At 43.9% G+C, this 27,712-nt stretch overlaps 1 protein-coding gene across 10 annotated transcripts in view; it reads left to right on the top strand.

Annotated features, from left to right (window-relative positions):
- The window catches only part of DUSP16 (dual specificity phosphatase 16), an 80,726-nt gene extending 53,675 nt beyond the window's left edge, over positions 1 to 27,051 (top strand). For all 10 annotated transcript variants that reach the window (XM_059186048.1, XM_059186054.1, XM_059186053.1 and 7 more), the window contains 4 exons: positions 5,138 to 5,301; positions 15,794 to 15,953; positions 21,353 to 21,476; positions 23,302 to 27,051. In XM_059186048.1, coding sequence (XP_059042031.1) covers positions 5,138 to 5,301; positions 15,794 to 15,953; positions 21,353 to 21,476; positions 23,302 to 24,478 — 1,625 coding nt within the window. In that variant the 3' untranslated portion in view covers positions 24,479 to 27,051. The remainder of the gene's footprint in view (positions 1 to 5,137; positions 5,302 to 15,793; positions 15,954 to 21,352; positions 21,477 to 23,301) is intronic.
- The last annotated feature ends 661 nt before the right edge of the window (positions 27,052 to 27,712 follow it).

Raw genomic sequence — 27,712 nt, forward strand, 5'->3', positions numbered from 1 at the left:
CATTCTACTGGTTGGATTTGTGGAAGACTAACAGAGATTGTACTTTGTCTGCCTGTCTGTTCAAATCTGTGGAGGCCAGAGGGGTCTGCATGCCTCCCTGCCCGTCCCCTTGTCCGCATTTCTCTGCGGGCCAGGCGTGTCTGCGCACACGTCTTCCTCTTGGAAGCAAATGCTTCAGCCTAAGGGGGAGCGTGGTTACCACCATTCCTAGATTCAGGTCTATCTTTGGGAAGCTCGTCGGGGTTACATGACTGTGTTTTCTCCATTCCCAGATGGTAAAGACCATAAAATCTAGGGAGAGGAGAAACGTGGTGAGATTGGATAGTGAGTTAAATCCTTGGCCAACCTTAAAAGTATTTAAAAAGATTTTCAGCACAAGCAGATCGTGAACTGATGCTGTGTGTTCTTGTCAGGCAGTCTAACACAGAGTCTGGGGGATCGGGGAGGGTTATGACAGGGCAGAGATGATGACGGGTCTGTATCTGTCAGCCATCTGTAACAAAGTTTGCACAGATGAATTATACTTTTCTTGTTAAGTCTGGTTTGTAAGAGGGAGAAGGGCATTTTAGACATATTTCAAAACTGAGTGGCTGATGAGGCCACAGATAGTTTTTCAAGAGTTCGGGGAAATCAGGCAGTGTCTCATCTGTTGTTAATTAATGAAATGAAACTGGGGTCACTAGAGTACAACAATGAATGAAAGGTCAGTGAATGGAAAAAACTGTCAATGAAGGAGGGTGTTAGCAGAGTGGAACATTGTCTTAGATAAAGATCAGGGAAAATGTACTCTTTGGCTGAGGTAGTGTTTTCTGGAAGTGACTAGCAGCCATAGTTTGGGACATTTCAGTCCAGACTGAGCACTAAATGAGTGCTCTGATTTCAACAAAATCTGTTAAATATTTTAAGGTTCTTCGGGTTTGTGCCTGAGATCAGCTGAAAAGATATGTAAAAAAGAAGTTTCTTTTTATTTTATAATGTGTCCTACAGTGTGTTATTGCTGTTTTGTTTGGCTTTTTGGTTTTGTTTTGAGGTTAAAAACAGGTTTCTTGCTTTCATTTATTTCTGTTCTCTTAGAATTTTCTAGAGCCATGCTCATGTTTGAGAGTCCCCCACCCCACCTCCCAAGGTAACTGATTTAGGATCATGGTAGTAATTAGTGATAAAGCTGACCTCAAACAGCCCAGGCTGTCGGATGCTGGTGATTGTTGCCAAATTGTATCCCCTCTGAGAGCTGCATTGTGGAGGATGGCCTGGAAGTCCTCAGGACAGCTTCAGCTTCCCCACCATCTTGCACACTGTGATCACGAACAAACCAGTGACTGTTTCTATCTTAACTAGTTCAGCTGTCAGCTCTGTTCTTGGTTACGTGTGAAATGAGAGCATTGAGAGTCTCTTGTGTCTCTAGTCATGTCAGACTGCTTTCCCTTTTTTTCCCTCATTGAAGCTTTTGAACCATATATGGCTTTGGGGAAGTGAGGCTTTGCCATCAGTTTGGGAGAGGCCCATGGCTGTTTTTAGCCTGGTATTGAGACCTAGGTCACCAGGCGTACCATGCAGGGCCCTAAAGAAATCAGCAAGGCTGTACCTGCATCCTAAGAGTTAATCCTGTAGTATTTGGAGAGGATCTATAGCACAACGATTGACTGGCCCTCTAGGGCCAGGCTGCTGGGGCTCATATCCTAGTTCTACCAGTTGTTACCTTGTGTCTTTTGAAACTGTTTTCCTAGCTGTAGAATGGGAATAGTAACAGCAGCTGCCTCCTAGTTATAAAGATTGAATAACTACTTGTAAGTGCTTAGAGCAATATATGTCACTTAGTAAATGTTAGGTAATTCTTTGATTACTTGTATTATTTGTATGTCTGACTACTTATAAATTTAAAATGGAATTCAAATGGAGTTTCCTCTTTTTCTCTGAGAGGGTTTACTGAAATATGGTTCTGTTGGATTTAAATGAGACACCAGTCCATGAAATATTTTGGAGCCAGAATAGGGAAAAAATGTGAGAACAGTTCCCTATAGAAACACCAGAACCACAGAAGTTAGAAGAAGCTAACATTTAAACTCATTAAATTGTAACCCAAAGAAATTTATTAATAAATATTAATTTATCGATTAATAAATCGATAAATTTATTTACCAATTAAATATTGGTATTTAATTATTAAATATTAAATTTAAATATTAAATATTTATCATTTAAATATGATTAAAAATTGATAATTTGGGGCACCTGGGTGGCTCAGTGGGTTAAGCCGCTGCCTTTGGCTCAGGTCATGATCTCAGGGTCCTGGGATCGAGTCCCACATCAGGCTCTCTGCTCAGCAGGGGGCCTGCTTCCCTTCCTCTCTTTCTGCCTGCTTCTCTGTCTACTTGTGATCTCTCTCTGTCAAATAAATAAATAAAATCTTTTTTAAAAATTGATAATTTATTGATAAATTAATTTATTAATAGAATAAATATTCATTAATTTAGTAATCAAAATAAATTAAATTCTAATCAAAATAGAGCCTATCAGTTATTGTGGTGGGTAGGTGTGAGATGGGCAAAGAATGGTAAGACCCTTTAACACTTACTGTTATAAGAAATACTTGGAGGGAAAAAAAACCATACCTCACCTTGAATATAACTATTGTGCAACTAGACTGAGAAGGGACAGAACACTAATAGGAAGAAAATTACAAGTCCTAATCAGTGACCCTCATATACAAGGCCATTAACGGCTGACCCCTTTCTTGAGGTTGCCCGTGGGTTATGTCATGAGTGTAGGAGTTCTGCACGTACTCCGTCCCCATACTTGCACTGGCCCTAGGCTAGCATTTCTTTATGTGGGAGTTGCCCTAGCTATTAATAGAGTTTAGGGGGTGAAATGGCCGGGGACAAGCAAGTTTCCCAAACTGACTTGAGTTAAATTAAACTCATTTTTTTTGAGATACCTTTTGGAGCCTTTAATAATGCTAGTGTGTGCTGTGACTCTCCCAGGGACAGGGTGTGCGGCATTTCTCTGACTGTTTGGGCCAGTGTCCCCTCTGCTCCCTGCAGGATCCCAGTGCTGGGGAGCACACTTTAGGAAATGCACCCTGAGAAGCACTGCTTTGTTCCCTTTGTGTCTCCAGTGAATCCTAACAAGACGTAGCTGAATAATTAGCTGCAGACGGAGGGTGGAGGAAGGCCCCCCCAGGTGAGGCCAGGTCCCACTGTATCTGAGCTCAGCTCCGCCGCAGCCTCGATCATGGGGCTTGTCTGTGGTTTGCCGAGTGTGTGTGCATAGGGCCTGGCAGTGGCGGTGTTATTCCCTGGATGGGAGAATAGCGCTGGAGTGTGAAATCACAGCGGCTCCTGTGTGGCTGGAGGTCATGCTTGGAAATGGCAGGCGGTGAAGCCACGAACCTGTACGAGGACACGCCCTGAGGGCTGTGTCTGCCACCTGAAGGAATTGGAGGGTTCTGTAATGGAACCATCTGCTCTTGCCATTGGGTTATTTCTTAAGCACCTCGGTAAGCACACTGCTGGCGAGAAAGCGCCGCGCACTTAGGTGGGAGGCTAGTGATGCAGACTTCAGCATTTTGGAGGAGGCAGACTTGTCACTGATTTCCTGCCACCCTCACTTGCTTCAGCGTGGAGCCACTGACAACAGACACAGGAGTCCATATGACCACCGGGGACAGTAAGGGATGACATCTCCCAGCTCTCTGTGCATGTGCAGGTTTTGAGGGCACATTTTGTATTAGCTTCTGCAAGTGGGCTGAAGATTAGCAGACTATAACTCAAGGATCCGGAGATAAATATTAAAAAGAGAATTTAGTATCTTGTTTAAGGCTTGATTAAAGAGGTAAAAGTGAGGGTTTCCTTGACTTCTAATAACATGGTAATTTTTTTAATTGAATGGTACTAAAAATATACAAGTATTTCCTGTGATCCAAATCTCTTTGCTTCCTGATTTTGAACTTAGCAAGTAGTGAGGGTTTGGCTGCAGAGGATTTCTCTGAAAATTTCTCAGAATCTTTAGGTTCTGGGTCTGGATATGGATAGCAAGGAATATTTAGATTGGAGAACCCAGAGAAGACCTTGCTCATTTTTTCTTTTCCAGAGGAGGTGAATGTGTCTCCTGTGGCTCCGTTATGAAACGGCAAGATTGTGTCTTAATGAAGGTCATAGAGCAGATCATTGTAAGGACTGGACTAGGAGAAACAGGATTCTCCTGGGTCTGGGAATCTTGGCACAAGTCCTTCATGTCCCCTAAGCAGTTAGGGTCTGTCACCACTTCTTCATAGTGCTGAGCAAAATGAACCACGGAGCCCAGGAATCCAGGGTGATTATGGGAACACCTTGATTCACTGTCCAGGAATTTCAAGGGCTTGCTGTGGAGAATATTTGCAAGAAGAGGGGTGTGTATGTTTGTGATACCTTTGAAATGAAACAACCTGTATAGCAGGAAGATTTTAAGTTAATTCTAGGAAGAATTTTTAACTTGATTAGTTTTATTTTGAAGAAATAACATCTGGCTTCAGTTCACTTTTTTTTTTTTTTTTAATATCCTCATTTTGCTCCTGTGAATATTTGTCTTGGCTTGGTTATTTGCTACTTATTTTAAATTCTCTTTAAGTTCCACAGAAAAGCATTCCTTTGGGGGATGGGGAACAGGGAGGAAATACAGGATATGTAATGTGGGAGATGGAGAGGAGGAGAGGAGCCCTCAGTGTCCTCAGGGCCGCACCCCCTCTTGTGGCCCCAGAAGCCAAGGCTCGGTGCCGGGCTGTGTCCCATACCTAGCGGCTGGTACCTGCGGACGGGAGTGTGTGCGCAGGGGTACCCACCTGCATCTGTGGGATTTGCTTTTGTTTTTTTTCTTTTTTTTTTTTTAAGATTTTTATTTTATTTATTCATTTGTCAGAGAGAGAGAGAAAATGACGGGGTTGGGGGGGGCGGGGAACAGGCAGAGGGAGAAAAAGACTCCCTGCTGAGCAGGGAGCCCAGTGCAGGGCTTGAACCCAGATCACCACCTGAGCCAAAGGCAGACATTTAACTGAGTGAGCCAGCTGGGCGCCCCTGGTTTTAAACCTTTTTGTTTGAGCAGTTCCCCTGATGGCTGATTTTTATCTTTGTATATGGCATAATTCTATGATGTTTATTCTTAGGTGGGTTTGCGGAGTTCTCCCGTTGTTTCCCTGGCCTCTGTGAAGGAAAATCTGCTCTAGTCCCTACCTGCATTTCTCAGCCTTGCCTACCTGTTGCCAATATTGGGCCAACCCGAATTCTTCCCAATCTTTATCTCGGCTGCCAGCGAGATGTCCTCAACAAGGTGGGTGCTTTGAAAACCTCCTTCACTACAGGGTTTCTTGTTAGCGGCTGGAGAAACTGTGATTGCCTCTTCGCTGTCATTTGAAGCACCTGCTGCTTCCAGAAAAGAAGTGCCCCGTGCTCGGTATGGCTCCCTGTGAGCCGCTGGTTGGTTGGGTTATGTTCTAGAGGGCTGTTTTGTTTGATATTACTGATTGCCACAAGAAGCCTAATCTGTTATCGTATTGGCTTATTTCTCGAAGGTCCTGGGATAGGACAGGATTTTTCAGAAGTTTAGCTTTATTTTCTTAGGGTATTCATTTTCTCTGTTTTAGTAATTGGGCATACTCAGGAAGGCTTAGATTTCCTAGATTTCACATTTAGGAATGTATTTATTGAGGCACACTAGAAAGGAACTGGGCTTAGGCTTGGATTGAAGAAGGACCTCTGGCCAGAGGGATGGGGGTTGGGAATAAGATGGTGAGGCCAGGGCTAAGGGCATGCATTTCAGGATCCCCTGTCAGAGGCTGGCTGGAGCATTTTCATTGAGAAAGAAGAGGGAAGAGCATGGATTCTCACTGCTGAACATAGTGTGCCTAACACAGGAACCTGCATTGGTACCACTGAGTATCTGAAGGTACAAGTGTTAATAGTTGTAGAACTGAGCTCTGTCTCCATAGCTCATATGCTCTTAACCAGTAGTGCTGGGAGCCAGTGTTCTCGCTGCCAAGAATAGTGGTTTTTCTCTAAAACCTCTTTTTACACCACCTGTAACAGAAAAAGCAAAATGTTAATTGACCTGTTGGTGATTTACAGGTACAACTTTCCTGTAGGAGGGGGATAACTTAACGTTTTCTCCCTGGGTAGCTGAAAGCATTGGGTTGACCCTAAATCTAACTTCCGCACTGGCTTGTGTTAGCATGTGAAAAGCAGAAATACCCTATCGTTGGGCAGTGATGAGACATTCTTTCATTTCTCTTTTTTGTTTTTAAAACTCCTGCCTCTCTAAAATTTTGCCTCAACACTGTTGTTAATAGGTCTGCTTTTACTGGGATATATTTGAAATTTGATTGCACTTGTATTGAGCCTTTTCTGGTGGGGTCACAGTTCCTTTGAACATATGATTAATATTATTTCTCTTTTCGAGATAAACAGACTGTGTCACAGAAGCAAAATTAATTTCCTAGAGTCCCATGCATCCCTGGGGCAAAGCTGAAGATGCTTTAGTTAATCCTCAATTCAGAAAATAAAAAAAAATTCCTAGTTAAGAATCTTGCTCAGAATTACCCCCCAGTTAAAAAAAAAAAAAAAAAAAAAGTAACCAGTCAGCAGGTGATTTTACAAATAATTGCATTATAGATCATTTTTGTTGCTTTTGACATTACATTAAATGGCCCATTTTTGCTATGTGCTGTTTCCAGGTTTAACAACTGTGTCATATAATAACTCTGTGAGCACCTGCAAGGTGAGAGCAGTTAAACTGGACCCTGGAGTCGAGGATGGGGGAAAGGTGGTTTTTTCCCTTCTTTAATTGGCTTTTCAGTGTGTACTGAACAGGATACGTCCACAGATGCATTGGGAGGAGGTGGTCGTAGTGGGAGGAGTGGACTTATGCAAGTTCATGGGGAAAACAACCTGGGCAAGGAGTTTCTGTGGAAGACTGTCAGGAAACTTCTTGAAAACAGATGTGTAGACTAGAGGATGGTGAGAGGTCAGCATGCTTTGAAAGTGGTGAGTAGAAACTTGTATCAGCCTATGGATTCATTGTTGAGAAGAATCAAAGTGCTTAATGGGATTTTAGCGATCATGTAGTGAGTCTTTCTTTGATAAATGAGGAAGCCAATATTACAGAAATATTAGATGAATTATGCAGCATCACTCAGCAGATGAATTTGGGAATAGATGTGCCTCTATTTCTGATCTTCCTGCTCAGCTCTGTGATTTAAACTTTCCTGAGGCTTCCCTGAGGTTCTGCTACCCCCCTCACTCCCGCCCCAGGAAACCGTGTGCTGTCAGTGTGCTGCTTGTTCATTCCCTTATTCAACATGCAGAATTGGTTTTCCTGTGCTCCCTGGTCTTCCACAGGCACTGGGATGGCTGCTCTTTCTCTGTTCTTACCCGAGTTAGCCTAGACACAGAAGACTGCCTTTCCATGTGGCCTGGGAAGACAGCAGGTCAAAGTTATCAGTAAAAATACACCACACACTGTGCAATTTGGTTAGACAAGACCTATTCATTCCACAGTGATGCACAAGATGGGATGACTGACTGTAGGCCCACTGGCAGGGCAGCGTGGCCTCACGGTGGAGAGCTGGCCTCGGAACTGGCCAGTCCATCATCCTGGGGCTGCCTCACCAGCCACATCCGGTTAGCTGAGCTGCTGAATCTGGGTTTCCTTACCTACGAACTGCCATGATTCTGCCTTCTAGTGTTCACATCAGGTTCCAATGAAGTGACACGTGCCAAGCACCAAGGACAGTTCCTGGTCTGTAGGGACCCTGGTTACTGTCAGCAAGAGGCCCAGTGTACAAGCTGCTAGTTACAGTGGGTGTGGTTGGTTGAGGAAGGCGATGGAGGAGATAGGACTTAAGGTCAGTTTTGAAGGCAAAAGGAGTGGCAAATGCAAAATTACGTACTGAATTGACTTCAGAAAGAAAAATTACAGTTCCATTATCTAGAACTGTGATGCCTGTGGTGATTTAATGTGCCGTCTCTCCTCAGTCTAGCTGAGCATGGGAAACTTGATCAAATAGAGCAGTTTTATCTATCTCTCTTTATATCAATATATATGTTGGTATATGTCGGTCTGTGTCCCATGTACTACTCCACAGTCTGCATCAACAGATCATAGAACCCTACTTAGAAACCAGTCCAACTACAGGACAAAGTTTATTTCATGTTTTAGGAGACAAAGTTTTAAAGGGAAAGAATTGTGAATGGAAATCGTAATTAATAATAAAATAAAAATTCATTTTTTGACTAGAAAATGCCATTAGGAGAAAATGCCATTTCTGGAAGTTTTCTTAATTGTATTTTGAAGCCAGAATCCATTTTTTAAATTCTCAAGGGACAGTCTCAGGGGACAGATGAACCCTTTTTATATCCAGCCTGCTGTATTCAGTGTAACTGCCCTACTTAAGGCCAATGAGAAGAAGACCGTTTGAATTAGTGAAAAATGTACATTACTTGTTTGGAGGGGGGCAACTTTTTGAGACATAATTCATATACTGTATGATATAGAAGCTATTTTTTATTGAGATGTAATTGACATATATAAGGTTTCAAGTATACAACATGATTTGCTATTTGCATATATTGTAAAACCACAGTAAGTCTAGTTAACGTCTGTCACCACACAGTTACACTTTTTTCTTGTGATGAGAATTGTTTTTTTTTTTTTTTTAAGATTTTCTTTATTTATTTGACAGACAGAGATCACAAGTAGGCAGAGAGGCAGAGAGTGAGGGGGAAGCAGGCTCACTGCTGAGCAGGGAGCCCGATGTGGCTTGATCCCAGGATCCTGGGGTAATGACCTGAGCCGAAGGCATGAAGGCAGAGGCTTTAACCCACTGAGCCACCCAGGTGCCCCTTGTGATGAGAATTTTTAAGATCTACTCTCTTAGCATCTTTCAGATATACAGTAGACAATTATGAACTACAGCTGCTATACTGTAGTTATTATTGGAAGTCTGTCCCTTCTGACCACCTTCACCCCACCCCCATATATGTTCTCTGTATCTATGAGTAGATTAGATTCCTTTCGATTCCACATGTGTTATCAGACAGTGTTTGTTTTTCTCTGACTTATTTCACTGAGGATAATGTCCTCAAGGTTCATCCATGTTGTTGCCAATGGCAAGATCTCATTCTTTTTTAATGGCTGAGGAACCCTGCATTGTGCACGTATATACCACGTCTTTATAGATTCATCGGTCGACGGGCCACTTAGGTTGTTTCCATGTCTTGACTGCTGTGAATAATGATGCAGTGAACATGGGCGCACAGAGATCTCATCAAGTTAGCGTTTTCAGTTCCTGAAGATACCCACTCAGAAGTGGAATTGTTGGATCCTATGGTAGTTTTATTTCTGATATTTTTAGGAACCTCCATACCATTTTCCATAGTATCTGTGCCAATTTACATTCTCACAAGCTGTTTATAAAATAAGATAAAGTAATGGAACTAACATTTAATGAGACTCTTACATCATGTGCCTGTTATTTTGTCCTCCGATGGCTTTACAAAATAGACAGCATTAACCCTATCTTACAGGTGAGCAAACTAAAGCTGAGTGAGGTTAGGTGACCCGCCCAAGATCATGCACGTCATGAATGGTAGCGTGCTAGGTGGTGCTCTGGTGTTTCTGGGCCAGTCCCCATATACTTTTAATTATTCCTGCCACACTGAGTTCATCCATGCCATTAGGAGGGAAGGCCGAGCATACAGGTATGTGTGCTGCCAGAAAGGCAAATTTGGTTAGTGGAAATTTATACAGATTTGCTTCTGATTGAGTCACCTTTTTCAGTGTCATAGGAAACAAGATCATCTATCAGCTGAGAATGAGGATTTTTGTTTGAAGAAAAAGGGAAGTGGGATGGTTGGTATCTAGGAGAGAGGGAAAGTGGAGGGACTAGGGAAATAAAATGACTGCTGAGGAGCACGAGTCAGAAGTGAGCCTGAGCGGCCTTGTTGAATGTTTCTCCCTGGCTGCGTTCAGCTGCGTGGCGTGGGTGCAGATGCAGACCAGGTGGGGAATGAGGTTTACCCAGGGCTGCAGAATCGCCAAGTGAATGGGAAGAAGCCAGAGTGGGACAAAGGAGGGTGGAAGCAGGGAAGTGGTTTATAATGACTGACCACAGAATTTCACTTGGGCAAGGCATGAAGGCAGACATCATGACGATAAAGGACAGAAAGAAAAGAGGTGGGATCAGCAGCGGGTGGATCCTGGGGAATTGAAGGATTCCAAGAGTAGTGGTATAAGAGACAGCAAGCCGGAAGGACAGAAGGAAGAGTCCAAGAGTGGGGTGTGTGAGGTCGAGATTCGGGCTGGGGGCTGGTTGTTGCTAATGACCAAGACCAAACCGGGTCTCAGTGAGTGGTCAAGGTGAGAAGTTCAAAGAACTAAGAGGCCAAGGTATCAGAAGGATAGTTGAAGGGCAAGAAAGATTATTTTGTCAGTAGAAGGCACGTGTTAGCCGACTTAGCCCAAAGTTGAGCTAAATATTAAACAGCATAACGAGTGCCCACTGGAAGCTTACAGACTGTGATGTTTAATTATGGGACAGAATAATATTCAGTTGTGTATGTTTTATACACATACTAAAAATGGGATGAATTTCATAAATACCTCTTTATAACACAGTAAGAAGTCATTGATGTTCATCTGTGAATAAAAGCAGTTATTATTCTGTAAAACAGCCCATTCTTCATAATTATAGTTCCATCCCGGTTCCACGGACATTGATTAAGATGCCCTCTCAGCCACGTGTATGTACATTTGTAAAAATAATCAGGAGAGCAGGTTACTAGTGTGTATTGCTGCCTGTAACTCAGGGCCTCAGAGGTCCAGCGCCATCGCAGCCGAGAGCCCCAGCTGGGGCCACCCTGTGGAGGGCAGAAGGCGCTTGACCTAGGAGCAGCTGCTTCTTCCCCTGGAACCACGCACTCACTGGGAGGCACTGTGTGTGTTCTCGCTCGGACCTGTTTAGGCCAGTGGCCTTGTTATTATTATTGTGCATAGTAATTAAAATATTACATACACTCATGAAATATGAATGAGGGAAGGAAGAGAGATGTTTTTCTATGACCTAAGGTAAATGTTTTGGGAAGATTCAGGAAAAACAGATTGCTTTATATTTTTTCTGTCTAAACTAGGGCAGAAGGCAACTGTAAAATACCCAGGGGTCATACTCCAGCATTCTGTACTGATGTTGTTCTATAAGTTTTTGCTCTTCTTCAAAGAAATGGAAACTCTAAGTAGTAGATGCATTTGGTTGTGATTTGCTTAAGAACGCCAATCAGCTAACTCCTACCAAAAAACAAGCAAATGAACATGATTCTGCACCAGAAATTAGTGAATTCATGTATTTATTTTAAATAAAAATGAAATGTTTCAAGTGTAATGTATAATTTTTAACGATTTCTTTTAACTTTTTCACTGGATGTATACCTGCCAATCCAGATTATGTATTGTATTTAATTTAGCAGCCAAATCATATTTAAATTTTACATGGTAACATTTTAGGATTTTTTTGTTTGCCTCTTTGATTTAAAATTGGCCATGTTTAATTTATCAAGTCCTATCTTATAACTGATAATTGATTTAAGTTTTTTTTTTTGCAGTAAAATGCTTATAAATTATTACACTTATCATTGAGATCATTTCCTTTTTTCTCATTTCATGTTTATTTTAACATTACTGAGTTTTAATACATTAATGTCTGATTCCCCTTTCCCTCTTTTGCCAGTTGCTTAAAGTAAAACTGCTGGGGCACTGAACAGGCCCAGAAGAGCATGAGACTCTTGATCTCAGGGTCATGAGTTCAAGCCCCACATTGGATATAGACATTACTGCCCCCCCCAAAACCTTAAAAAAAAAAAAAAAAGCATTACTTAAATGCATCTATTATGGTATATTGTTTTGTAAGTGAAAAATACTTTTTTGAACTACAACAGCTTTGTGAGCTTGGATTATCTATGGGTGTCCTTCTCATGTGTCTGCTGTGTCCAGAGTCAAGGGATTGCTGCGCTGGGGGTGTGGCAGCTGTGAGCTGCCAGGCACACCGGCAGCTCGTCCTCACTGTGCAGCAGTGGACACTGGTGTCAACGTGACCCCAGAGGCCAGCACCATGATGCCTGGGGCTGCAGCGGCCAGGACAGTAAGGGAAAGCAGAGGGTGACAGAAACACCTCTTCATGTGCCCCGAGTCGCTCGGAAAGCCTTCTCACAGAAGCTCACAGCCAGAGTGGTGCCCTTTAACTTTCTAATTTATTAGTGATAGTTGAAAAGAGCCTAAAGAATGAAATTAAACTTAACATTGCTTCATTTAGTTCAAGAGAACGTGTGTATGTAGGCTAGTTACCTTGCTGCTCCATCCAACTTGCATGAGAGCATGGCGACTCAGGATGGATTCTGAAGACAAATGTACTTGGATATGAATCTTGACTCTAGATCACTTGCTATCTGTGTGACTTGGCAAACATGCAGCCTCAGTTTCCCCATTTTTAAAATAAGGATAAAATAGTACCCACGGCAGAGGGTGGTTGTGAGGATTAAGTGAGACCATCTATGTATTTGTTAAGTTTTTAATTCCAGCATCCTTAACATGCAGCATTCTGTTAAACTTCCAGCTGTGTGCTGTAGTGACTCAGCACTTCCCTTTGTCACCGGGCTCCTCAGGACCAGTGCACTCCTTCATCCCCCTCACCTGTTTCCCTCATCCCCCACTCACTCCCCTCTGGTAACCACAGGGTGTGCTCTGGAGTTAAGAGTTTGTTTCTTGCTTTGTCTCTTTTTCTTCCCTTGTTTTGTAGATTCCACATAGAAGTTGAAATCATATGGCATTTATCTTTCTCTGACTTCTATCCTTTAGCGTTATGTGCTAAGCTAGCTCCATCCATGTCATTGCAAATGGCAAGATTTCATTCTTTTTTATGGCCAAATAGTATTTGTGTGTGTGTGTATGTGTGTGTGAGACACATCTTCTTTATCCTTTCATCTATCCCTGGACACTTGGGCTACTTCCATAATTTGGCTATTGTAAATACTGCTGCTATGACATAGGATGCATGTATGCCTTTGAATCAGTGTTCTTGTATTATTTGGGTAAATACCCAGTAATGCAATTACTGGATCATAGTTCTAGTTTTAACTTCATGAGGAGACTCCATACTGTTTTCCAGAATGGCTGTCCCAGTTAGCATTCTCATGAGCAGTGTCGAGGGCTCCCCCTTCTCCACATCCTCAAGAGATTGTCTATTTAAATATTCAGCACAGTACTTGGAAATAGTAGGGATTCATTAACTGTTAAATACTATTCTGGTAGATATTTTATTAATATGTATTATATACCATAATATATTAATAAGCCTCTAGCAAAGGTTCTCAACAATATTTTTTGATTGAATTTAGGTTCAGTGGCCATTTCTATAAACTGAAGGTTATGAAGCTACTTGTCAAAAGCATACATTGTTACACTCTTTCTATGGGGGAAATCAAATTTGACAGTCACTATAGATTTGTAACATGTTTTGTCCATAGGGAGAACTGCCTGTTATCTTCTGAAACTTCTAGGTCTTCATTACTGAATTGGGTAGAAAGTGACGTTACTATATCCTTTCACTTTTAATAAGTCTGTAGTCCTGTTGATGGATAGGAGAAGGACCTATAAAATGATTCATTTAAGGACCATTGGCAAGAAAGGCTTGAAAGGCTCCTTAACTCCAGAGGGACCCATTGCCATTTTACATGGGAGATACTGCAGTTGATCAAGTGGCAGTAATCTCAGCATGGAAAAACAAATGTGACCTTTGCTACATGTACGAAAGTTGAAAAGTTGTAGTAAACACCATTAAGATCTTCACAACCTGATTGTGAACCTACCAGAAGCACATGAAAGCAGGGTCAGTCGGTCACTCCAGGAAACTCACCTGGTTCCCAAATCTGTTTCTTGACATTATCGTCTCACAGTTGAGAGAGGGCTTACATGGCTTGGATTTATTGAGTCTACCTTTGTGTAAATATACTTATTGTGCCTTATGTGGTAAATGAAGAGGTTTAGGGAATTGGCATATTTCAGGAGAGAAAATAGGAAGAAAATGACCAACTGTCTTTCAGGTAGTTGGAAAACATTTGTAGAGGAGGTACCATTCCAAGGAATGACCAGAGTTGCTTAAAAGAGAATTATTTCAGGCTTAGAACATTTTGAACTATAGGAAGGGGGGTTGTGGGGGCTTGCCTGGGAAATAGTGGACAGGGTGTTGGTTGAGCAAACATGTATTGAGTACTGCTGTGTACCTGGTGCTAAAGGTAGGAAAACAAGTGCGAGTCAGTCCCAGATCTCACTACCTCACTCCTTGCTAGGAGCAGCATTAGCTAGGAGCAGCATTAGCTGCTCAGAACAGCAGTGCACTCTGAACAAAGTGCTTTGGAAGAGAGTGCAGTGGTGAGTTATGCGTCAGTGGAAGGAGTGCACAATAAGGTTAACTTCATCAAAGCCAGAAAAGTGGATGAGAGTGACCAGGAAGAGGAACAGGGCCTCCAAAACACAGGAGTGGCATGAACGGCAGCATGGAAGGGTGGGTGCACATGTGACGTTGGGGGATTAGACAGGAGCAGGCAGTGACATAGTGACAGTGAAGTGTGGGCAAAGCACTTAGCCCATGTTTGATTATAAGAAAGATTACTCTGGTTTTTGCTCAAACTTCCAAGAGCTCCCTGGTGGCTCATTTGTTGTTGGGGCTGCCCGCTGGCCAAGGAGCAGCAGGGAACAGAGAGGAGAGGACAGATGGGAGGTGGATACCAAAAGGATCTGGCGACCATCTGGATAGGGGTCATGAAGGAAAACAGATGACTTGATCATCTGGGTGTCTGGCTCAGGTGTCTGGGTAGATGGTATTTTCTAGCTCAGGTGTCTGGGTAGATGGTATTACCATAAACCAACTTATGGTGACAAAGAGGAAATGGGACTTTAGGGCCCAGAGAGATAATGTGTTGAGTTTCTGACATTTTGAGTTTGAAGGGCCTGGGGAACATGCAAACAGAGACACCCAGGAGGTAGTTGGAAGGATGGGTTGGAAATTAAAGAGAATGTATATTTAAAAGTCGTCAACATGTAGAGCTGATAATTAAAGCAATGGCAATAGATTCAGTCTTTAAAGAGAATATTCAGAGTGACAAGACTGCCTAGGACTTCATCTTTGAGAACAACCAGCATGTTCCCTTTGGGAAGAAAATGTTCTTGTTGTATATACCTATACTCTGTAAAGTCATAGTAAACTGTCCTGGTTTTATTTTGTATTCTTCCACTTCTTTCTCAGTAATGAAAAGAGATGATTATATTAATGATGTGTGATCTTCAAGCATACTATTTTATTTTAAACATTTACTTATTTGAGGGAGAGAGATGGAGTGCATGTGCACACAAGAGAATTGGGGGACAGGCAGAAGGAGAGTATCTCAAGCAGACTCCCTGATGATTGTGGACCCCGACACCGGGCTCAGTCTCATGACCCACAAGATCATGACTTCAGCTGAAACCAAATGTCAGACGCTCAATCTCTAAGCCAGCCAGGCATCCCTTTAAACATGCTATTTTAAACAGCCTTTCTTTGCCCTTAAAAACAATTCTACTTTAAACTAAAGTCACTAAATGTCACTGTGCTAGGTTTTTGGATTTCACTGGTTGAATTAACGCTGATTTCAAGGAAACCAGTAATTCCTGTCATTAAACTTCACTCTTCCAAAATGATTGCCGCTGGTGTGTTCATCTCTTTAATTGCTCTCTCCCTCCACAGGAGCTGATGCAACAGAATGGCATTAGTTATGTGTTAAATGCCAGCAATACCTGTCCTAAGCCCGACTTTATCCCGGAGTCTCATTTCCTGCGAGTGCCTGTGAATGACAGCTTTTGTGAGAAAATTTTGCCATGGTTGGACAAATCAGTAGATTTCATTGGTAAGTAGCTCCGGTAGTATTATAAGTCCACTGGGTTATGTAGAGTCTCATATACAGGTATACCCCTTCCTTCCCTTTTCTGTCTTTAGAGGAAAGGAGCCTATTTCAGAGATTCTGTAAGTCTAGGAACAACACATGTTGCTGCTTATCTTACTCAGTGGCCAAGGTGACATGTGTGCCATGCTGTTGCTGAGGGACTGCCTTGTGATATTCTGGCTTCCTGAACACCACGAGGTTAATCCTGATGAGATCTGTGATTATGTTGGCAAGTATTTGAAAATCAGTTAAACTTATGGGACTAAACTTCAGACATTTTTTCAGATCCCATAAATGACTCTTGGAAGCTTTGGTGGCGTTCCTTAAACTGGTTTCACCTCGCTATGTTCTCCCCAGAGAAAGGTCAAATCCTGTGAAAACAAATCCCATCTTTATGTCACGGAGACTTGTAAGCCTCAGTCCAAGTGCCAATAATTTCAAGTAGTAGGGGATCTAGAAAAAACTCCCTGATCCCTCCTGTGCTGTATTCTGCTTGCGGGCCTGTCAGTCCTGGTGCTTGGTGACGTTTTGGTGCCTCACGATCAGGTCTGGTCTGGGAAACTGGTGATGTGTATTTGAAATGCAGTTTTAGTGACAAGTGGCTGAACGGGGGAGATCTACTGTTTGCTCTCAACCAGCATGAAGAGCCCCTTTGCTCCTGATGTTCCATGTGAGAAGTTCATGATGTTTTCTTCCTCTAGTCACATAAGATTGAGTCACATAAGATTGAGCACTTCCTCTAGTCACATAAGATTCAAATACTCTGAATTTGTTACTGTAATTAAGAACTGGTTCCTTTAAAAATCTGAAATTATGTACATTAAGCCCTTCAACTAAACCTTTCATCTGAGAGAGGAATTTCTAGATAATGCTTTTGGAACTTTGAGTAATTCCAAAACAGTCCCCCCCCCCCCCCTTCAAGATTCCAGATTGCCAAGTTTTCATCTTTAACTAGGATGCAGTCTTTGAAACATCAGAAGATAAATGGCTTAGATAATTCACTTTATAATATTCACAAATAAAACTCCCAAATGAATCACCCCACCGCTGTATTTCTAGGATGTGTTCATACATATATCCTTGTTTTTGCTTATTTAGAAGGTAACACTTAATGTTCCTATTGATTGTCATGTCAATCCAGAGGCATTTGGCTCTAATCTCAGCTAAAAGTGCAGTTTCAGGACCTATTTAGAAGAGACCTCATCTCAGTGTTCGAGCTTTGGGAGAGTTAGTAGAAAAGAGAAAGTGAGTAACTTTGCCCCGGCTTGCTTGCTTCTTTCCTGGTAGACCTAAGGGTCATCCTGCCACTTAGTTCAGACAGAAGGAATTTACCATGTTCCAGCTTGGTTAAGCACACCCAGATACGTATTCTAACTTATTAGTAATATCTGAAAATATTTACACTTCCCAGTATTTCACTTGCTCAGCCCTGTTTACTAGGGCCATTGCTCCCCATGCCTCCAGCCCGGTAATTCAGTGTGAACCCTTTGGAGTCCGACGCATGGTCACAGTGGTTGCTGGCCTCCACTGTGCTCTTTGCCGTGGTCAGTCCTGGCAGGTGCACAGTGGGAAAACTGCCCCCTTACCAGGGCTGAGTGACTTACAGGCTTGTGGAGGTTTTGTCTATTATTGAGGTAAATTTCAACAAATTTCTGGGTTTGTTGGGAGGACTGAAGTGTTCATGGAGTTTTGTCTTTATTTTTAGTTCCCATGGCAGCAGTGAGCTGGGGTTGCCTGGGACTGTGGGACATTTTTGAGATGCCCGGTCCCAGCTGGCTGCTCCTCTGGCGCTCTCCCTCCTCACCCTGCCCTCGGCTCCCGCCCTGCATCCTGAGTTTGCATGTGGGCCCTGCAGGGAGGTGACCCAGGGCATGTACTTTGGAGCCAAATTGTATTTGGGTCCTGCCTTCCTTGGTTACTAGTTAAGTGATTGGTGTAAGCTTCTCAGCTTCCTGATCTGGAAATGGAAGGTAGTGTATGTACTTAGAGGGGAGTTGTGACGATTAAAGTGAGTAACAGACGGAGAATACCCTGTCCTCATAACTGGTCTTACTAAATAGCAGTTTTACAAATGATCCTCTGAGTTCTTTCAGTTTTTTTTCTTAGAGCTGTCTTCTGTAAGCGTAGTGATTGCTTCTTTATTTTTAGCCTTTATAAGTCTCATCCTCACTGGCTCCCCTTTACCCATTTGTTATTCTCTCTGCCCTTTTTGACCTCGATTTTTATTCCTGAGCTGCTGTAGCGACAGCCTGCTTTTTTTCTTTCCAGTTGTCACCATCCGTGCTTTTTTTTTTACACCATCCGTGCTTTTGCTGCCCCCTGTTCAGCAACCTTCAGTCCGTAGCCTGACATTCCCGGCCCTCCAGCCCCTACTCCTCACCTTTGAAACCTTCTTTCTAGCAACCCTCTGCTCTGCCCACCCCGCCCCATGGCGCATGTGCAATGGCCCTGGTGAACTGTTGGCTGAGCGGCCTTTTGGGTCCTCCTGCATGGCCGCCCAGCACACCTTTCCCTTCTCTCTGCCAGCTCCCTGTGTGTGTGACTTCCTTTGCTTTAATACTCTCTTTAGGACTCCTTTCTGTCAAGAGCTGAACCCCAATCTAGTGTAATATTTTCATTTAGAATTTAAGATTTATGTATTTATTAGAGCATGCTCATGCACAGGGTAGGGAGGGGTGCAGCAAAGGGAGAGAGAGAGAATCCCAAGCAGACTCCCCACTGAGCCCATGGGGCCTGATCCCATGACCCTGAGATGACGACCTGAGCTGAAATCAAAAGTCAGATGCTTAACCGACTGAGCCACATAGGTACCCCTCAGATTTCTAAAATACATCCTCAGAAGTGTCATGATTGTAAAAGCAAAGTATAATGCAGAATATTTGAAAAACAGAGAAAAGGAAACCTATAACCTCAACATCCTAACACATCTGTTATCATCATTTTATTTCCTTCCAACTCTTTCCACATTTTCTATAAAGATTGCTTTTTAAGGTATGTATGAGTCAACTAGCCAGTATTTACTGGGTGCATAATATATGCCCAGTGTGAAGCCCTCTGAAGTAATTAGAAGCAAGATCCTTCTAGGTCCTTATAGTCTTGTTTTGAGATAACTGTTTTAAATAATTGAGGGAATATTGTCAACATTTTAAAAAGTTTCTGAGGAGCGCTTAGGTGGCTCAGTCATTAAGCATCTGACTCTTGATTTTGGCTCAGGTCATGATCTCCGGGTCATGAGATTGCGCCCCATGTCAGGCTCCATGCTGAGCATGGAGCCTGCTTAAGATTCTGTCTCTCTTCCTCCCCCACCCCTGACCTCCCCTCCAGCTTTCCACCTCATACCTCCCCACGTGAGTGCACACACACTTTCTAACTAGCTAAATAAATAAAATTTAAAAAATTAAAATCCAGCCTACTTCCAATAAGAATTTAAAGCAGCTTACAGTATGAGATTAGGATAAAAAAACCACACATTACACACACTACACATTAAAATAGGATCAAAGGGCAAGAACCAAGTAATATGGAGCTAGAAGAGTACAATAAAATCTGAATTACAGTTCCCTTTTGAAATCGAATGAAAGACTCAGCTTTGAGCTTAGCAGCATAGGCAAAAGTGGAACTACTAAGATTAGTACAGGCTGAGGACTGTGTAGTTGAGACAAGGGAGAGAACAGTAGAGACCAGGAAGGCATGGGACTTGATGTACATGAGTTTATATATTATCATGTTGTATAGTACATATTTCCTTGTCTCAAGAATTTATTTTCATTTGTTACTGTTTCATTATGTTTGATTTCACTATCTAGAGAAAAGCTGATTATTCATATACTATCCAAAAGTCCTATGTGTTTTGTACATCATGAATAATCACAGACATTAGGAGTTTGTAATGTCTATAACAGAAGTGGGGAGACTGGAGAGGCCTTATATTACTATTTAGCTGCCAGAGCAGAGTCCCAGGAGATCTTTGAATTACAAGAATTTTGACATATAAGGTTTGGTAACTTTTGGTGGTGTCAGCCAACACAAGAGCGAAAAGGGGAGAATCGAGCTCCACAGCTGTGGCTCATAGGTAAGCGCACATGTCACTGTTCTGAAGTGAGGCAGTCCTAGTGCTGGCTGACATGTTAGCAGGTTCCAGGCAGCCTGAGCAACTTCACTTACTCCCACAGGTAGCTTCTGAAGTCCCTCAACAGGGAGAGATGGCAGCACTGTTGGGCTGAATGTTCTTGGTTCTAAGTGTCCAAAAGTCCCACCTACCCTGTTGTAGGGAACAGACATGATGCAGTCAGGAACTCCTGGATATCCAGGAAAGGTTCAAGTTCCCTTGGTCCTCGTTAAAGGGAAAACCTGATTCATAGCACACATATGGTTTTCTTCTTAAATTCAGCAAATAAAGTTGAGCCACTTTATGACATACAGAAAAATCTAAACTATAGGGAGATAGGTTCTATGAGTCAGGATTTTAAAAGTACCCTGACCTGGCATCTTTTTGCATTCTGATGTGATATGGTGATAGTCCTCTCCTTCCCCACCCTCCTGATTTTTAAAATTAGTAATGTATGTCACATATGTTTGAAATGAGAAAATATTTTTTAAAATTTCATACCTCTTATATGTAGCAAAACATTATACCGAAATACAATGTTATATGTCAGTTATATCTCAAAACTGAAAATCCAGTCTCAAAACTGTAAAAAAAAAAAAAAGTGTAGTATCTCTTACCTAACTAGAAAGAAGTTGCAGTGTCAGACAACATGGGTAAAGTTGTTTTCTTTATGCTTCTCTGCATTCTGAAATTTTCCACACTAAAGAAGTAGAATCATGTCATCATAATGTAGGATGTATAGCCAGGGAAAGTTATTAAAATAAAAATAATGGGGCGCCTGGGTGGCTCAGTGGGTTAAGCCGCTGCCTTCGGCTCAGGTCATGATCTCAGGGTCCTGGGATCGAGTCCCGCATCGGGCTCTCTGCTCGGCAGGGAGCCTGCTTCCCTCTCTCTCTCTGCCTGCCTCTCCATCTACTTGTGATTTCTCTCTGTCAAATAAATAAATAAATAAATCTTAAAATAAAATAAAATAAAATAAAAATAATGTAAAAAACCCATTGGGAAAGGTACCGAGTAAGAGAAGAGCTTGAGTTAGGGGACTCAGTGCTTACTAACACATCTGGCCCTTTGCTGTCCTGTATGTAAATGATGAAGTGATCTTCCTTTTATCTCCCTAAGAAATTATTGGAAGGAACAATGTGTAAGTAGATGAGATTTACTCGGAGTTATTAGATGAAGGGAAGTAACTGGCAGCAAGATCTCACCGTTGACCATCGTTGTTCTTAGTGACCCTTTTTAAATTTAACTCCTGCAGAGAAAGCCAAGGCCTCCAATGGGCGCGTCCTGGTGCACTGCTTAGCCGGCATCTCCCGCTCGGCCACCATCGCCATCGCCTACATCATGAAGAGGATGGACATGTCCTTAGATGAAGCTTACAGGTGAGGGCCAGAATGTGTCTTGTGTGACAGGCTTTTCATTTGACCTGAAGTGTGAAGGGAGAGGAGGGCATGGAACCAAATTAAAGCAAATCAGGATTATTTTAGTTACATGCCGTACAGGTGACTGGATTTTTAAATGGTTTTTCAAAGACCAGAGAAGAATGCACTTGTATAAGTTAGCATGAATTCCACCCAACTCGTGTTGGGTTCATCTTCAACTACTTTCTAATTTTCAGGAACAATAAATCTAAACAGAACACCATCCTGTTAAGTGAGTTTATATCTTTTCCTAACTGGGGAAGTATATCTGAGGGGTAAAAAGCTCCAGCAGATTACCCATTACAGAATTCCTCCTCCTGCTTCAAGCTTTGTGCCTCCATCACTGTGAGGAAAAAGCCCGAGAGCAAGTAATTGTCAAAATACGTTTACTGAGTCCAATGTCCTACATTCTAGAGTTGTCCAGAGTCTGCATTTTGACTGGATCGCTCTCTCCACCCTTGGGCCAAGTGGAGGACAGGCAAGTGGCAAGCGCGCACAGGACCAGGGTTTGTGCCCTGGATGAATCACCGGCCCCTGCGTGCTTAGGGAGTAGAGGTGGGGAGTTTCCGTGTGATAGAGAGCCAGTACATATGGGTGCAGGAAGCAGGCCTGTTGTAACAATTGGACTTTTTTCTCACATTGGAAGATGTGGAAAGAAATGGGCTACCCGAGCAGCTTCTCATGCGAGGAGCGAGCCTGGAGGAGAAGGGTCCTACCTTGGTCTCCATCAGCTCCCTCGTCCCCCAGTCAGGCTGTTCTCCCCACAGGGCTTCTGGCACCATTTCGGAAGCAGAAGGAAAGGCACTCTTGTCACGTTACCAAGTCTTATTACGAGGACCCTACATTTATATTTGTTACGGTGGGACCAGTTGTTTCTGACCTCAGTTTGCTTTAGGTTACTTGATTTCCAAGGAGTTTGTGATTTTCCTCTGTGTTCAAGTACAAATCCTCAGTGTGGTTTCACTCCTGCGTCTTTGGCAGGGTGTCTGTGAAGGTCAGTAGTCAATGAATTCATCTAAGAGTCTGTTTCCACAATTAAACATAAAAGCTATTTATTACTGGTTTTTACCCCCTTGATGATTCTTTTTAACACAGTGGTTATAAAAATGGACCCAGACATTAGGCCTGGTTTTGAATCCCAGCTGTGTGATTCTGGGCAAGTCACTTAAGGACTTTGTGTCCCTATATGATGGGGTAACATACCCCCCTGACATAGGTAGTTTTGGGGACTGAATGAGATAATACTCTGTCTAATGCAGTAGCCCAGTGCTTAGCACACAGAGCCACCTGAGAGCTGATGACTCCATCATGCTGGAGACAGAAGGAACTTGAGTGTGTGCTTTGATGCACTGGTCACCTGATAACCACTTTTCTTGTCATTAATTAAAACATGCAATGTCCTGAGGAAGTGACTATGGGGACTTTGAGAAGGCACAATACAGGGAAAGCTGGAGAGTGGCTCTCAGTCTGTACTTCTGATGGTGGTACCAGCGCTGGGGTTGGGGCGGGGGTGGTTAGGACAGAATCTTTGCTTGTCGGTTGCATTGGAAACTGTAGGTCCTTGAAAATAAGGCGGCTGAAACTAGAGTTTTGGGGGCCTGGCCCCTGTCTTTCTAGCATGCTCCAGGGACATGTATGTCTCCCTGAATTTTCATACCAGTTATCTTCCCATAGGTATCTCGGAGGCTCTAATAATTCCCTTTTCCTTAATATTCTATTTTCAAGCTATTTTAAAGATAAAGTGCAGCTCCAAAATTTACGATTTTTGTGCCTTTGCTCTCCACAGATTTGTGAAAGAGAAAAGACCTACTATATCTCCAAACTTCAATTTTCTGGGCCAGCTCCTAGACTATGAGAAAAAGATCAAGAACCAGATGGGTGCATCAGGGCCAAAGAGCAAACTCAAGCTGCTGCACCTGGAGAAGCCCCATGAAGCCGTCCCTGCAGGCTCCGAGGGTGCACAGAAGCGTGAGCTGGGCCTCAGCCCACCCTGTGCCAACTGCGCTCCCTCTGAGGTGGCGGGGCAGCGGCCCGCACATCCCGAGGGCGCACCCAGCCCGCAGCCCTCACTGCTGGAGGACGGCCCCCTGGTGCAGGCGCTTGGCGGCCTCCACCTGCCCTCGGGCAAGCTAGAGGACAGCAGTAAGCTCAAGCGCTCCTTCTCTCTGGACATCAAATCCCTTTCGTACTCGGCCAGCGTAGCAGCATCCTTGCATGGTTTCCCGTCCTCAGAAGAGGCTCTGGAATACTACAAGCCTTCCGCGAGTCTGGAGGGGGCCACCAAGCTCTGCCAGTTCTCTCCAGTGGAGGAAGTGTCGGAGCAGACCCCCGAGAGCAGCCCGGACAAGGAGGAAGCCAGCCTCCCCGAGAAGCCTCAGCCGGCCAGGCCCCCTGAGGGCCCGGGGAAGCGGCTGCACTCGGGAAGAACCAGCGCTGGGGGCACTGCCCCGCGGCCCCTCTTCTCCCCTCTGCAGCGGAGCGGGAGCGTGGAGGACAACCGCCCCGCCAGCTTCCTCTTCGGCCTGTCCGCCAGCCAGCAGCACCTCGCCAAGTCCGCCGCCGGCCTGGGCCTCAAGGGCTGGCACTCGGACATCTTGGCTCCCCACACCTCTGCCCCTTCCCTGACCGGCAGCTGGTATTTCGGCCCGGAGCCCCCTCGCTTCTGCTCGGCCTCAGCCGTCTACGGGGGCAGTGGTGGCTACTCGGCCTACAGCTGCAGCCAGCTGCCCACCTGCGGTGACCCGCTGTACTCCGTGCGCCGGCGGCAGAAGCCCAGTGACAGGGCCGACTCCCGGCGGAGCTGGCACGAGGAGAGCCCGTTCGAAAAGCAGCTGAAGCGCAGAAGCTGCCAGATGGAATTCGGCGAGAGCATCATGTCGGAGAACAGGTCGCGGGAGGAACTGGGCAAAGTGGGCAGCCAGTCCAGCTTTTCGGGCAGCATGGAAATCATTGAGGTCTCCTGAGAAGGAAGACCCTGCGGGCTTCTATGGACAGTACTTTCTTGTTCACAAAAATATTCCCTGTAAATCTGAAATATATATATGTACATACATATATATTTTTGGAAAATGGAGCTATGGTGTAAAAGCAAACGATGGATCAACACAGCTGCTCTCTTAGCGTCCGCACTTGAGAGCAGCTGCTCTTTCTCAACAAGAGTGGACGGGCAGATGCTAGATGTCCTCCCCGCCAGATGAGAAATTGTACGCAGCGCATTGCACATCCTCTTGTTCCTACTGAGTCCAGTTTGGGTGGTGGAGGATGACATGCCCTCCCATGTTCGTGTTGTGCTACAAGAGCTCTCGAGTGCTAGCCCCTGTCCAGCCCCCTCTGTAGTGCACCTTAGCGCTGAGACTGAGCCAGCTCGTGGGTTGGGCGGGTAGACCCCATCAGGGACAGAACCTCACCGTAAACGCAAGAGAAATGAGCCCATCCAAAGCGGACTCGCACACCCAAGCTCATGTGGCAGCCGAGTGCCGTGAGCCTCATTCTGCTGCACACACCGTTAGGGGCCTTGCCAAGGTCGACTTCAGAGCAAACCCAGTACCTCAGACTGAAAGTCGGGGCTTTCACCACTACCGAGTCCGGTAGCCTGTCTTCTAGGCGTTGTGAATAGGTAGGTAGCTAGTCACACTTTGCAGGCCAATTCAGACTGTCTCTGCACAAATTTCCAGGTGGGCCTGGATGGTGGTAGTTAATTTTTTCTTCTCGGCTTCACCAAGAGAAGGGGAACCATCTAGGATTCAATTGAACAGCCAGGGACCTGGCCTCGTAATGATTTAAGGTAGGTCAGGAGGCTAAACAAGTCTTCCTCCCTCCATGTGAATCAAAGAGTTGTTCTAAATGGGGTTGTTAATCCTTTAAATAAAGATGAACTTGGTTGAAGCCAGATGTGAATTTATTTGGGTTGGTAGAACAGGAGCACCTTCAAATTCTCAGCCAAAGTAGATTTTTTTCCATTTTAGTTTCTTTGCACAGGTAAGGTTTTTTACAAAAACCGAACAGGTAGACTTTTACAGGAAACTATCACGAGGGAGAAAAGCTCTGGAAAGATTAAAGAATTAAAATTGCTAAGGAGAGCCAGGAAACTCATTTTTCTCAATGGTTTTGTTCCCCTGGGCCTGTGATGAAGGAGGTAGCTCTGTAATTTCCTCACACTTTCCAATTTACTAATAGGGCTGAGAGGCTAGTTGAGTGAGGAGGGTTCTGAATAAAACAGTATAGGAAGGTGAGGGGAAGGTGGCTGGCTTTTGTTGTGAGTGGAGCGGGAAGCCACAGCCAAGCTATTCTCAGAAAGTATCCCGGGCTTTTTTTTTTTTTTTTTTTTTTTTTTTAGTAGAAAGGACATATCAAAATGGAGTGGGACCAAGGTGGTCTCTCAGTCTTTGACCTACAATCACTGTATGGACTCAATCCTGGCAGCTGAAAATAGAGGAGTTAATTGGAACAAGTACACAAGTGATTAGTACATACCTGCTTTTAAACTTCCCGGCTTGAGTCTTGTCAGCTACATTACGGTCCTCTTTTGAAGCCTTAATTCACGTCAGCAGCTTTTCTTTGGGGGGTGGGGTGGATAGGGGTGTTGTCATTTTTCTTTACTGTAAGTGTAGCTAGTTGCTGACTCATATCTCAGGTTTTTCTGTGTTTGAGAAATGGATAGTCCTTCGACTAGGATGTGACTTCATGTTTCCTATGATGACTGCTGAAACCAGCACAGAATGAATGATGTGATTCAGAACGGACTTGCTCATGATGATTCCAAGCAGCGTGTAACAGAACTGCTTGCTTGTGCACAGGTAACGTGCTGTGATCCGGGTGTAAAATGAAGGTGGAAGAGAGGTCACTGCATAGGGAGCTCAGTGTTCCTGTATGGAAAAAGTTCTGTTAAATGATGTTAGTTTTTCCACATACATTTAAATCTGGGGTGTAATCAGACATTCTCAAGGAGTAATTTTTGAGGTGTTCTGCATACACCAAGTGTGGAAGAGCTCACTTGTTCTCCAGAGTCTGGTCATAACTGTGGAACATTTTTAAGAAATGAAAGCAAGAGCTCCAGGGTTAAGTCTGTGCCAGGAGGGTTGTGGGGGGGGACTTCCATCATTCAGGGTTTCTCCTGGCCATGTTCCCCTTCCTTCCCGTGACTGCAAGGTAGTCCTTCCACAGCCTTCGGTATTGACTGCGTATGTCAGATACACAGTTCTCTGGCTGGAGACTGCGGGGCCCCGGGGCAAGCCCTGCCACTGCATGGGGAGGCTGGCTGCTCTCTACTGTAGGGGCTCATAGGGCACGCCCTGGAGTCTGCCAGCAGGACACTGAACCGTGATTTCTAAAGAGCAAAACTAGATTGTGTGAGAAAGGCTGGACTGTGGTTGACATTTGTAAAGTGAGGTGGTAAGACTGTATAAATGTTTAATATGAATATAGTGTTCTTTTGGAGTAAGATGCTGTTGAATGGTTAAATTGTGCATTTCTCATTTTGATGTTCATGTATGTTAATATGAAATAAAATCAAAACTGGTACCTGTTTATACATAAATGAGAAAAGGACCTCTCCTTGCAGCTTTTGGTGGGAAGAACAATATCCGAGTTGCAAAAGGAGGCAGTGGTGGGACCTGTCCCACTGTTCCCACAGCAAAGGGGACTTAGCTCAAAATAAAGTAGTGGGGCGCCTGGTTGGCTCAGTGGGTTAAAGCCTCTGCCTTCAGCTCAGGTCATGATCCCAGGGTCCTGGGATCGAGCCCCGCATCTGGCTCTCTGCTCGGTGGGGAGCCTGCTTCCCCCTCTCTCTCTGCCTGCTCTCTGCCTACTTGTGATCTCTGTCTGTCAAATAAATAAATAAAAATCTAAATAAATAAATAAATAAATAAAATAAAGTGGTGAGGGCACCAGATACAGTACATGTGCCGTCCTTCCCACGAAACACCAGCTCCTTGGCTGAGAGTTCCAAACTGGCCTTCGTTCTTCAATGCCTGTACCCATGCGCACTACAGTGGGGAGTCCTAGACACTTGGTAAATATTTGCTGACTGACTGAACCGAGAACAAGTATAGGGAGGAAGAAGACCAGATGCACATTCATGGCACATTCTAACGGTATATGTAAATGGTTTTATAATTCTTATAGGAAAAATGGGGAATAGTCATTAAAGATCTGTTCTCCATCCTTGCCATGTACATCTTCAGGACGCCTCTGCTTAT

Source organism: Mustela lutreola, chromosome 8 (genome assembly GCF_030435805.1).
Source record: "Mustela lutreola isolate mMusLut2 chromosome 8, mMusLut2.pri, whole genome shotgun sequence".
In the NCBI taxonomy this organism is placed as follows: Eukaryota; Metazoa; Chordata; class Mammalia; order Carnivora; family Mustelidae; genus Mustela; species Mustela lutreola.